Here is a 13,529-nt window from a genome sequence, read left to right on the forward strand (position 1 = left end):
CGAGACTGAAGCTACAGGACACTTTAATGAGGTTTCTGCCCTGTGGCTGCTGCTGCTCAACATGCGGCGCCCGTTGAAGTGGGTCAGACACGGCATGAAAATCCAAAAATGCTCTGTTGGCTTACGTTCTGAAGCATGACCAACTGGGAAGACATCCCATAACGCAGCGAGACACAGCCCAAGGATTATGAGCCTCATCTGCAGAGGAGGGAAAATGGAAGTTCATGATGAAAAAAAAAGGAATTCTCATGGTGAAATGTTCCAGCTGTAGAAGTTCACTGATGAACTTTGTGTGCGTATCGTAGCCCAGCTACGTCTCCTGACAGACTCCACTGTGGGATCGATGTCTCCGTGTCTTCAGATGAAAGTCGACCTCACCGTGACTCTTCAACCCATTTCTTATCGACTGTACAGAAAAAAAAAACATGAGCCAGAGCAAATTTGTAAAATGGTTTACGTTATATAAAATAAATCAACAAAAATAATCTTTGTCCCAACGACATACAGTCGAGTGAACGTTGTTAGAGACAAACAACACCACGATACCTTTCAGAGTAAAGTTCTCATGGTTTTTGTCTTTATTCATGTCTTTAAAAATATATTTTTATCTTATTTTGGGTCTTAATTCTACCTATTACATGGTTATTTTCTTGCTAATTTCTTGTATTTAATTTTATATCTTTCTTTTGGCTAAAACTTACCTACTTTGCTAGCACTTGTTAGCACTTAGCCGTTAGCTTTTTAGCCAAGCAAGAGTTGTTCAGAGTTCTATCTATTTGCTGTTTTAAAAGCATTTTTTGGTTTGGTTTTAGTTCCTGGGCATTTTTTTTTAAAATATCCTTTTTTCTATATTTCAATGGAAGTGTGTAGTTTAATCTGTGTTCTATGGGACTTTGGGATATTTGTTAGCTAGCTAAGCTAGCTCCGCTTCAGTGTGTTTAATCTGTTTTAGTTATTCCTGCCGTTGTTTAACTACTACTACTACTTTTTTAATTTCTATTTAATATTCCAAATAATAATGATTTTATTTTACGATTCTTTCTAAATGTTTGGTCGTTTAGTTACCAGTTTGCTAACATTGCTAAATGAATTAATGGGCGTCTTTAACCATTTACTTTTTTGTCTATCTATACTGACCAAATTTATGAGTACCTTATGAGTACTTTGCAATATTTCAAGGTCATTTTGCACCAAACTCCTACTGTTTTCTGAGCCCCGGTTTTACGGACGACTCTTGAGGGGAAAGCAGCGGCGCCACCAGGAGGCTGTTTAAATGTATTAGCTGTTTGTCCTCAAAGGAAAACATTCTCATCATCCACCGTCACGTTACACATCACACAATATCATCATCATATTTATTGAATATGTTCCATAAGTGAGTGGTGGGTGGTTCTGTCTGGGAATAACGTTCTGTCAGCACAAATGAAACGTTTGCCTATTTTGCATAAGGAAAACTCATCAGAGGCTCAGACCCACGCACGAAAATACGTAATTAGCCAATATAACAACAATACTGGCAAAAAAAAAGAAGAAGAAGAAGAAGAAGAAGTGTGTGTGTGATGTCAAAACAAGCGCTCGAAACGCAGCGTTGGGAGAAGATTCCATTTTCCATTTAAGTGCTGATAATTATTCTTCATGAACAACGTTCCGAGCGAGAAAGGAAAGAGAACGGATTGAATCAAATATTCAGTTCGCAGTGGTTTAAATCCTCACAAATCTCATCACGACTGCGCGGCCCAGTGTGTGTGTGTACATTCACCTGTGCGTCATTAGGAAGAGGATGTGAGGATGTGAGGAAGGATGTGAGGATGTGAGGATGTGAGGGTGAGGGAACGGCAGCGTGTGTTTGATGAACGGATGAGACAGACAGGTGAAAAGGGATGGAGAAGGAGCGAGACATGTCACAGCCCCCTCAGGACGTCTCCTCTTTCTGAGCAGCTGTTGTCTGAGAGCTGAAGGCAGCACTGCGGCGCCCCCCCTCTCCCCCCCTGCCCCCCTTGCGTGCAAAGCAGGCTCCGGCTGCCCCCCCCCCTCCTCCCCTCCTCTCCTCTCTCCTCTTCTCTCTCCTTGCCCACTGCTTCTTCTTCTTTTTTTTTCTCTCCGTATGTAACAGACACCTTGTTATTTACTCTCTCCTTCTGAATCAGAGTTTTATTCAAATCAATTCCCCGGCCGTCTAACGCAGCGAGGGCCCAGTGATGGTAACAACACAGAACAAGTCACACAATATATTAAGAAAGCACCTGTGAAGGACAGAGAGAGAGAGATTGTTTTGGTTTTTCTTGTTGTTGTTCTTGTTGTTGTTGTTGTTTACTCCACATTGATTCTGTACGACCATCGATTCTATACAGGACAGAGAGAATAAATGAAGGTTCCTGAACTGACCGGAACCCTTTGATCGGTGACATCATACACTGGGGTGGGGGTGCGTGGGGGGGGTGCTGTGACTTTGAAGTAGCCTGGGTTTTATAACCTGTTACCGTCACTGTCTGGACTGACATTCCAAGTATGAGGCAACAGGGGATTTTATTTTTAAGTGCTTGTAAACACCCTGGCCTGCAGAGGGCACTCTAGGTGTAATTTAATCGCCATGTTTAATAAGTTAAGTGTACTGGTACAACATCACCTCGAGGGCACACACGCATCGGCAGGGAATTAGTCACAGTGCTGTCGTGGCTCAGCACCGTCGGCGACGAGCGCCCGGTGACAGAAGGGCCGTACACCTCACCTGGTCACGCAGTTCACCTAGTTTAACCATGTTGTACCTGGAAAGGCCGACGTCTTGATTTAATAGCGTGACCAGTGATGAACATTTTAGGCTGCATACCGCCACCTACTGTTCTGGAGTGTGTAGTGTCATGGTACGACCAGTGATTTTTTTTAGGTAACACCGCCTACTGCCGTGATGCGTGATTCGTTCTTTTATTTCAATCGAATTTCAGTGGATTTGTTGCGATTTTAATTGGTTCTTTAAATAGGATTTCATTTAATGTTGTTGTTGTATGTTTTCTTTGGGAATTCCTGTGTTCTATCTCTTACGTGTGTAGGATAAATATTTGATTTTAGGGGAAAATACTTCACCGATATACTTCGCCTGGTTAGGGACCGGAACTAATGGTGCGTGTCACTAATTAACAGTTCCACCAGGGAGAGTGCGTAGACGGTGATGAGGCGATGGCGTGCGGGGCTTTGTTGTTTTGTTTTTTCCAGATTGTTGATCAATAATTCCACGATAAGTGTTGACAGAACAGTAAATGGGATGATCTGAGCTGGAACAACTCGGCTCCGTTTACAGCCTCACAGTAAAATCTGTGGCGTGACGATGGGCCAATCACAGAGAGAAATTAGTTCTCGACTGTTCCACTAACAGTACTCTGCACCGAGAAGTTCTCAGCCGCGCTGACCAGAACAAACCCAGCCCGCTGTGAGAATAACTCAAACGACCTGTAGGTGACGCTTGACAGCCGTTTTTAACAATTCTGTCTGACAGTAGCCGTAAGCTCAGCTGCGTGTCACTTTTCCCAAAATGTGCTTTATCGTAACTGACAGGTTTCCACGCAGAAACCCACATGGATGTGACACGAGGGAAAAGTTCTTGTGCACGACAGGTAGAACCGGTGCAGAGCTGAGAGACGTGTCAGAAACCCTGGCCGTCACCGGTGGCTCAAAACTCTGAACGGACGCCTGCCGTCGCCCGGATCCTGTCACATCCACTGACACGTGGTGGAAGTCGTCCTCCTCTCCTCACCTCAACTCCCCGAGGACATGTGTGGACCGGGGCCTCAGAGACAGAGACTGTCAGACACCAGGGCTGCACACACACACAGACACACACAGACACACAGAGACACACACAGACACACACAGACACACACACACACAGACACACACAGAGCGACTGACTCTCAACACTGGACACAGAGATTTGACTGAACCAGACTGGACCAGGATGAAAACAAAAAACCAGTCCAATGTCCAGCGGAAGTTAGTCTCTGTTTGGTGTTTATTCAACTTGTAAAACAGTCGCACCTTGTTTGACCTTCTGACCTTTGGTTTGGGAAACGAAACGCTGTCCATTAATTAAAATTCCAAGGAGAAAATAGTGGAAAAATAATCAGGATGAGCCTCAGCCAGGACAGACAGAGATACAGAGCTCGAGCAAATTAGACATCCCTGTCTTGTCCATCACAGCGCCACCTATAGTACAGCATATGGACAAACAACCATTCACACTCATCTAAAATACTGTTACTGTAACTAAATCAAAGATTAGGAAAAAAAATTGAATTTAATTCGTATTTATTTCCAGACTCTACACATGCCGGTCTACATGCCTATGTGTCCCTGGGCAAATGATAAACTGTAAAAAAAAGACTGGGTCGGGGCCCTCAGGTGGGTCGCAACAAATTTGTTTGGGGTCGTCTCACATCATGTTTCCCAGAAGTTTGCAAATAATGTCTATTGACTTGAGTCGTGTCAAAGTTTGTGACTTTTAAAATATGGGTCCCCAGAAAAAAGTTTGGGAAACACTGCCTTAAAGAACATGGAATATTGCAATGGTTTTAGCTCAGAAAAAAGATAAAAAAGATAAAAATATGTTTTTGAAAAAAGCCTTCTAGACCAGAGATCGCTGAGATGACAGTTTAAAAAGTTACCACAAGTTAAAGAAACTTTTCCCAAACCAGATACATTTAACCAACACAAACATCTGAAGGTTTTACATCCTTGACAGTTGGAATATAGTTTGTTATTCTGTAAATATATTACATGTTGTTCAATAAACTCTGTGTGAGTCTCAGACCAACATCAGAGCTGTGGGTTGTTTTTTAAGTCTTCGTGTATGAGTTTGTGGGGAAAGTAAAGTCAGCAGGAGCCTCACAACAAATGATTACCCCGGGGCCCCCAACTGGTTAATGTGGGTACGGTTCAAGGACTGATGCTTTGATGCAGTCTTCATTTCATTAAAGAACACGGTTTCAGTGCAGATGAACATGAAAAGCTCACATGTAGATGACTGCCCCTCGGGGGCTGCAGTTTAATTAACCGAATCACCGATGTAAAAAGGGTAAAAACGGAAACTTCTCGGGATTGATTTCGGCTTCGCTTTACCATAAAATCCTAATACGATTATTATTATTTCACTGGAGCCGGCGCCATTGGAGGAATAAAAGACTGAGGAAGACGTAAAAAAAAAAAAGAGCGTGTCATTGTTGCCTGTCCATTCACCAGGAGCGGTGACAGCGAGTTCTCATTAGTGCACGACGTCGCCGCTGACGAGCTTGAAGCTGGATTCACCAAATGTGATTTAACAGACTAAAAAAATGGATAAAAAATAACATTTTTATTATAGTAAAACAAATGACAATACAGTTTACTGTAATTAAAACACATAATACTACAGTGTAAATATAATGGAGTAACAATAACACAATGTGGGCCCACGGACCATTTAACCATAAATTAAATTAAAAAATGTAAAATACACCATATGTTCATCTTTTTTTTTTTACCGCTTTCTAATTGAAACAGGCGATATGAAAAAAAATTCTTCACGCTCAAGGTTGGAAATAAAATTACTGTTTCCGGTGAAACACTGCCACAATGCGGTTACTATTAGTATTCCATTATTTTATTTGTAGTTTGGTCAGTGTTTTTAATGATCATTACAGAAGGTAATGACTTCTTTCTCAACTGTCAACTGTTTGTAATTAATTAACTGGAACATTTTTCACATCATCATCAGTCCAGACTGAATTATTCTTTTTTTTTTTTTAGTTTCTTAGACTGGACACCTGAAGTTTATGTTCAACAAAGCAGGTCGTCCAGTTCTCGATCCAGTTTCAGGTTAGAGGATGTGTGAATAGTCCTGGCAGTAACACAGGTTATTACTGCAGTTCATTTAATTAAAGTATGGTCTCTCCCTAAAACCAGATGTACGCTGGTTCACTCTAGTACCAGGAGTGTTGAGGAATGTCCTGCAGACCCAGTCTGGTCTGAGACCCAGTCTGGTCTGAGACTAAGTCTGGTCTGAAGCCAGTTTAGCCTCGGTCCAAGACTCCTCCACTGATCTGTGTATTTTCAGTCTGCCGACGCATCGTGGGTTTGAACAAAAACCCTTTCACAACAATACTGTTTACAACTGCAATAATTGACCAATGTTTCACTCACTCATTTATTGGAATCGTTAGGGGAAAAAAAGGAGAAATTCATTTCTTGTTATAAGAAATAATAGCTTAAATGTTAGCAGTGAAACTAAGACCAATGAGTTAAAAGTTTGGCCAAATGTTTCAAATGAGCAGAGTTATCTTTCAGCTCAGACAAAAGAAAAAATGAAAATAAAAAAATACCTCAGTTTGTTCTGCAGTGATTAAAGTTTAAATTAAAGCAAAAATAATAAAAAAAAACCTTGTAAACAAACTTTATATCCAGAGAAGAAGAGTTTTTTTTACAACAACAAAGGATAACAATGAAACCAATAAGATTTATTATTGTGGTGTCACATCAGTAAAAATAAAACAACATCCACTACAGTAAATCACAGCAGCGTTGGAAAATCTATGTAAATGAACAAAGGGATAAAAAATAAAAATAATAAAATCCTGACTTTCTTACCTAAGCACAGGTAACTGAACTGAACTGTAACTCTATACTTCTGTTTTGTGTTTTGTTGTTTTTTTTCTCAGTGCTGACAGACCCATAGATTCTCCTCTATGATAAACTCCTGACTTGTCTGAATTTGTTTGGAACTCCAGGCCTTAAACAGTGACTCACACACACACACACACACACCTCCGTGCTGATCCACAGATCTGTGGTACATCATCATAAAACCCTGGCTCGGCCTCCAGGAGTGTGTACTGTGTGTGTATACAGTAGCAGCAGCAGCCGTGCCAGTCTGAGCTGAAGGGGGAAAAAAGACTTTGACTTTGACATCGGTTTTGAACCGTCAGCTCCATTATCTGTGCTGTTGATCCACAGTGAACTCATGAATTTAAAAGCAGAGGTTGAGAAGTTTAAACCTCCAACTTCTGATAACTTCCATGAGTATTTCAACTTCTGCCACAGTTGTAAAAAGTTACAGTAAATGTCAGAGAGTCTGAGAACCAGGAAGACTTTTTTGGGGAATTCTTTGAGGCTTATCTTTATCCTTATAAACCTCAGAATCTGTCTTTGGTTAAGAAGAAAAAGTGAATATATGGTAAAACAATTTACAATTGTGCACATTAAATGAGAATAATTTGTCGTATTAGAATAAAACGTTACCTATTAATTAACAACTAGATTTTCATTCATTTATTAATGTTTACTTGTATTATTACAACCTTTATCTCATAAACTACATTCATTTATCTTGAATTAACAACACTTTAAAATGGCTTCTTTTTTTAAATAAATGTGATAAGTTGTTGTGAGAAGGTTATTTGGAATAGTAATACAACGTTTGTCTCATTAAATCACGACTTTACTGTAATAAATATCTGACGATTTGTCCAATTTTCGTAGGGCCCTCTGTTGGTACAGGTGTGTGACGTCACGCCGGTAGTTGCGGAAGTGGCCGGCGGCGTTCGGCTGTTTTCGGGTGAGAGCTGCCTGGAGACCAAGCTGTCGGTTGTCGATATGGACACACACTCAGAGACACGGACACACACCCGGTGAGAGATGGAGGATTGTGGAAAAAACACCGCTGTGAGATCCGCTGCCACTTTGGGCAACAGTTTGTGCTAAGTGTCGTAGTTCGATCCGTCTGTAGGTACAGTAAGGCAGGAGTCTGTGTCGTGGAGTCATGGGAGCGTTACAGTCCTTACCCGCTCAACCTGAATACATTGATCTGGCGCAGAAGACTGGATGTGAGTTTTATTATTATTATTCGAATTGTTTTCTCAACCGAACTGTGAAATGTGTGGAAAAACTTCAAGGTTATAATATAATATAAATCCCTCAGTGAGTTGAAGTTAGTGAAAAACACAGTTGACATTAACTTTTTATTATTTTTACCCATAATGTTTCTAGTAACTTCCACGGCCTTTACGTTAAAGGTAACTTTTAACTGTTCCTAAGTAAACTTACAGTTATATTTGTGGCAAACTATAACATATCGTTGGCTATTGCTACTATTTATATTGATTTTTTTTTTATTTATTATTATTTGGCTTTTTAATTTGGCTAAATAGTCGACTAATTAGCAATGTTTGTAGCTAGCGTTTTAGTTAAATGTCAAGGTTTTGCTTGGTATTTTTACGCAATTGATTTTCAGTTATGAATTCTTCACTGTTACTGTAATGGAAACGTATACAGTACAACAAAATGAGGCAACTATCCATTAGAGTTCTGCTTGTTTAGGTTTTGCCTATTTATTTTTAAAAAACCTTTTGGCTAGTGTCAGATTATTTTATATGCTACAGGTGGTTTTTGATAACATGTAGCTGTTTCTGGGTTGATAATTAGTGGTGTTCTTGGTTGAGTTTTCAGTTTCACTTCTTTTATAGGTCTATTTTTGAAGGCTAAAGACTAGCCATTGAAAGGCTAAAGATTAGCCGTCACTGAAACTGCTGCTTTTGGTCAACAATATTTTTTTTATTTTTTTCTTTAACACATTATTGCTAACATTCGACAGTTCGTCGTTGCTCACTCACATGCAGTCACTTGTTGGCTCTACTTATCTGTCATGTTACAACACTTTAGATTGTTCGGCATGTACGTAATAGACAAACACTATGAAATAACAGACACTACAGTAAATTTCAACACCCTTGAACCGTTGCGTTTACACAGAACTAGTTTGATTATTCAGTAGAGATTTTGGAGAACCATTTTGTAACCATTGTTTTTACCACCTGTCAGGGACGTTTTAATGACGTTTTATCTACTTACATTTGACCTTGGTGTCTGTCCTCATATAAAAATACATAAAAACTATATTGCCATTTTTTTCTTTTTTGGGAAACCGTTAATCCTTCTTCAGACACACTCAGTTACTTCAACATAAAGACTGTGGTATCATTATGTACAGCAGGGGGTGCACAGTAAATACATCAGGATCCTGAGCAGTTACATAAATCATAAATGATATATATAATCAATAGATGTAATTATATTTTAAGATGCTAATCATATGAGCTAAAGTAAAGGTCATATAAGTATTGAGTCAGACAGTGTTGAGTCACAGAACTACAGCCATTTAATCCAAGTACTCCACACACAATATACATATATGTGTATATATACATATATGTATATATGTATATGTATACGTATATATGTGTGTATATATGTATATATACATATATATGTGTATATATGTATACATATATGTGTATATGTATGTATATATATGTGTGTGTACAGTATATATATATATATGTATATATATATGTATATATATCTGCGAGGTTTTCAGTGTAGATCCCTTTACGCTGGTCGATCGTTCATTAAAACAGGTTCCGTCTCCTGCTAATCTTTATAGTCTGGGGTTGTAGCAGCCTCTCGATCAATAATTTACGTTGGGAGGTGTAAGTTTCATAGACTGTCTCACAGGGAGTGACGGCAGCAAAGCAGAGGGTTTTTACATAAATTATGAATATTCAAAAAAAAAATAAAAAAACACACTCTCCACGGCTCCCGGTAAAAACCATCACCATCTGGCACATGTAAATGTTGTATCAACAACTTCTCCTGCCCAGTAAATCTGACAAAACGCTGAACCTGTAAAAAAAACTCTGTGTGTGTGTGTGTGTGTGTGTGTGTTGACAATGTCTCTGCTTCTGGCTGCGTTCATTCACAGCAGTGAGAGTAAATCGTTAGATAAACAGACACACAAGTGTGAAGTGTTTTTTTTTTTCTTTCAGTTTCTTTTGAACAGATCGCAATCCTGCATAAAAGATTCAAACAGCTGAGCCGCGATGAGGAAACCCTCCGGTGAGTCGACTTCCTGCTGTAATTTGAATTTTTCTTCTTCAAATGTTTTCACAGTTCTATATCTGACGACGGGGGAAACCGGTTTGACAGGTTGAATATGAAACAAATGGGTTGAGACATGTGACCTGGTGCTGGTGTCTGTCTGTGTGTGTGTGAGGACTAGTTATAGTATAGCTCTACTAGTGAGGACATTTGTCCAGGTCCACAGTAGGAAGTGTTTTCTCAGGTTTGAAGATTTAGTTAGGATTAGGATTAGGAATATATTCCACAGGGGTAAGGGTTAGTGGTTCACAACATTTTGACATCACATGATCTCGGCTGTCAATCGAGACCAGATATTTTTATATGTGCATTTTATTTGAAATAAAAAAAAAATTAATGAAATTCAAAGAATACAGTTTGTTTAGATATATATTATGTACTGAGTTCATTTTAATTTCAAGCGACCACATTTGAATCCCTGGCGACGACCCCAAGGTTGAGAAACATTGGTTTGGGAATTGTGTTTATGTGCAGAGCTGACAGCCTGACTCTGTGTTTGTGTGTGTGTGCGCGTGTGTGTGCTGCTCCCTCCCAGGAGAGAGAACTTCAGTCAAATCCCAGATCTGGCCTGTAATCCCATCAGGACCCAGATTATCGAGGCGTTCTTTGACAAAAGGTAAAGCAACAAAACCTGTTTGTTTTTTTTGGGTTTTTTTTTTAACACCGAAGTCACGACTTCTCACGCTGCTGCGTTATTTAAATGTAATTCATGGAAATGATTCATAGGCCAGTTCACTGCCCGTGGGTCACATCCCTTTTTGCCTTATTTTTACTTTCCATGTCATTTAGAAAGAGGATTCTGATACTGTGCACTGAACTTGCAGTATTTCCCTCGCGTTTGCTGTGTGAAAAAACTTGAGCTGTTGAACGAGATCACTGCCTCTGTAATCTGGACTGGCTTCATGAAGGACCAAAGATTTTTAATTAGGAGACAAGAGTACAGGCCCTTAATGACATGACTCCATAAATATTGTCCCATCTTGTCGTCCGTAGATGTGACAGACATCAATCTTACAATAATTGAGTCGTTAGTCTGAATAATCAGACCTCATAAAACTTTTTTCAATTTTTTTTCTCATAAAAATAAAATATTTTGTCACTGAAATAAAACGTTTTGTATTATTTTCTAGGAGGTTTACCAACTTTTCTGGCTGAGATGTTTTTTTTTATCACCTAATTTTACAACACGACAGTACATTTTTAACACTGATTCTCTTCTTTCGTTCTTTTTGTAGAAATTATCACCAGAACGACGTGGGGATGGTGGAGGAGATCGGCTTCAAGGAGTTCCTGGTGGTCATGTCCCACTTCAGGCCGCCGTCTCACCGCATGACGGAGGAGCAGCGCGAGAACGTCAGGACGGAGAAGCTGAGATGTGCGTCTTTAAAACCACTGACGCCGTCTGTGACTTCCACTCAGCTGGTAAACAGGTCGTTGTGTTTGTCTCCGCAGTTTTGTTCAACATGCACGACACGGACAACGACGGCACAATAACCCTGGAGGAATACAGACACGTAAGCCTCGGCTAACGGCGCTCATGCTGCGCTAATTGTTTGTGTAATGTTTTCCAGCCGGTGGCTCCGGTTCAGCTGTAAATGTTTTAACCTCCACAACATTAACATTATTTACCAAAACGTAATTAAAGACTCATTTAAAGTCAGATTCCATGAGGTGATAGATTAGTAGCATATTTACTAAAGATTAGCCAGTTTGCTAATATTTAGCCTGTGGATCTGTAACTGAGAAAGAACTGAATGTTTGCTATTATAAAACCAAGATGTTATTTTAAAAGTCAATCACCTGGAATTTTATTTCCCATCGTACAAAAATCATAATTTTGTAGCAACAACAATGTTTAAAATGAAGCTCAGCAGAAGTTCAGTTTTGAAGCATTAGTTTTGTCAACATAGGGGGTGACAATAGTCCTGTCTACAAAAGGGTGGCGCTGTAGGGACAGTTTGGGAACCATGTTTTTTAAAGTTAGATACAAAATGTGTCAAAATTGGCCGAACATGAACCAGAATGAACTAAAATTTAGCACAAAAATTAAAAACACTATGACTGAGTTAAGTAAAAGAAGTTTATATTTTTTTATTTCTTTATTTTATTTTTTGTCTGAACAAAACAACAAAACTCATTAAAAATTCAAAAAACCACTGATTTTTTTTCTGAGCTGATTGACGTCGACGCCGCTTCACTCTACAACGACGACGACCAGCTGCTTCCTGTTACTTAATTGGCAGATGATGAGGAAGAGGAAGAGTCCTGTCGTTTCCTGCCGTCCGTCTCGTCAGGTCACGGCTCCACTCCCACTCCTGCGTCGACATTGACCATCAACTCTCCCTCACATGTGTGCAGGTGGTGGAGGAGCTGCTGTCTCGCAGCGGAGCTCTGGGGAAGGAAACGGCCAAGGGCATCGCTGACGCGGCCATGTTGGAGGTGGCCAGTATTTCAGTTGGCCACATGGTCCGTGAGCTGCAGAAAAGAACTGTTAATGTCAACAAGTCTTTACCTTCTTATCAGTAAACACTGGCTTTTGTTGTGCAGGAACCTGATGAATTCTATGAAGGAATTACATTCGAACACTTCCTCAAGGTAGGAAACTGAAACTTAACCTGTTTTTGGTCTGAAAGGCCTGGAGTTTGAGTTTAAACTAAAGTCTTTGTTTGTTTGTTTTTTTGTACAGCTGCTGAAGGGCTTTGAAATTGAGTCGCGGATGAACATTCGCTTTCTGAACATGGACACATCGACCCTGTGTAAGTGAGTTCTGTTCCACTCTGGAGTCACTTTAATCCCTGACTTTCACTGACTTTGTGTCCGACTGTCTTATCTACGCACCTAAAAAAAAAAAAAGGTTTTGTTTGAAGTTATTGAATTCTAAGCGATGATAAATATATATGCACAAATGCAAATGTGTTTCAAATATATATATATATATATATAACTGCAGCAATAATCAATAATGTATGTCTGGAGTCACGTCCACGTGTGATGCAATACAATCAATACATGATTCACGTTTGGTCTGATATTAAAAAACGCACATGATGCCATTTGCACATTAAAGGAGTGAAACAAGTCTGATTCCCACCTTTTTTTTTTTTTTTTTGCTCCTGTGGGTGGAAAAAAAAAAAGGAAATGGGAGTGTTGTCACGCAACATTCAAGTCCTCGAGTGCAGAGTCAGATCAGAGTGAAAGAGTCAAAGTCAGAGTTAATTTAACCCACGCTGTTTCTACAGGAGCTGAGACTAAAGCACTTGAACTTTAATTCAGTGTCTCCTGTGGTTGGTGTACACTGCCATCTACAGGCGTAAGCGAATAAAACTTAAACTGCGGTAGTTCATTTGAATGAAGTGTCAGCGTTTTTTGAATTAATGGTTCATTGATTATATTTGTAACAAACTGTTTGAGATGTGTCCAGGTCGGCTGTACTACTACAGTACACAAAGACCAAATACTACTTCACATATACTTGGAATTTGTTTTTGTTTTTTGTTTTGTTTTTGGGGTTTTTTTGGCTAAAAATTCACAGAACATTAATGAACTAATAATTAATCAAATCTCAAGAGTTT

At 39.5% G+C, this 13,529-nt stretch overlaps 1 protein-coding gene across 3 annotated transcripts in view; it reads left to right on the forward strand.

The window, feature by feature from the left end:
• Nucleotides 1-7,549: 7,549 nt before the first annotated feature.
• The window catches only part of tescb (tescalcin b), a 7,519-nt gene continuing 1,539 nt past the window's right edge, over nucleotides 7,550-13,529 (forward strand). The window contains exons 1-9 of one of the 3 annotated variants that reach the window (XM_025062671.1): nucleotides 7,556-7,652; nucleotides 7,751-7,847; nucleotides 9,846-9,915; nucleotides 10,493-10,573; nucleotides 11,193-11,332; nucleotides 11,410-11,471; nucleotides 12,316-12,423; nucleotides 12,505-12,552; nucleotides 12,644-13,035. In XM_025062671.1, the coding sequence (XP_024918439.1) occupies nucleotides 7,784-7,847; nucleotides 9,846-9,915; nucleotides 10,493-10,573; nucleotides 11,193-11,332; nucleotides 11,410-11,471; nucleotides 12,316-12,423; nucleotides 12,505-12,552; nucleotides 12,644-12,721 (651 nt within the window). In that variant the 5' untranslated portion in view covers nucleotides 7,556-7,652; nucleotides 7,751-7,783 and the 3' untranslated portion in view covers nucleotides 12,722-13,035. Of the gene's footprint in view, nucleotides 7,848-9,845; nucleotides 9,916-10,492; nucleotides 10,574-11,192; nucleotides 11,333-11,409; nucleotides 11,472-12,315; nucleotides 12,424-12,504; nucleotides 12,553-12,643; nucleotides 13,036-13,529 lie in introns of those variants that run through there. The other 2 variants (XM_025062670.1, XM_025062669.1) reach the window with 2 other exon arrangements.

Source organism: Cynoglossus semilaevis, chromosome 14 (genome assembly GCF_000523025.1).
Source record: "Cynoglossus semilaevis isolate Cse_v1.0 chromosome 14, Cse_v1.0, whole genome shotgun sequence".
NCBI classification, from domain to species: Eukaryota; Metazoa; Chordata; class Actinopteri; order Pleuronectiformes; family Cynoglossidae; genus Cynoglossus; species Cynoglossus semilaevis.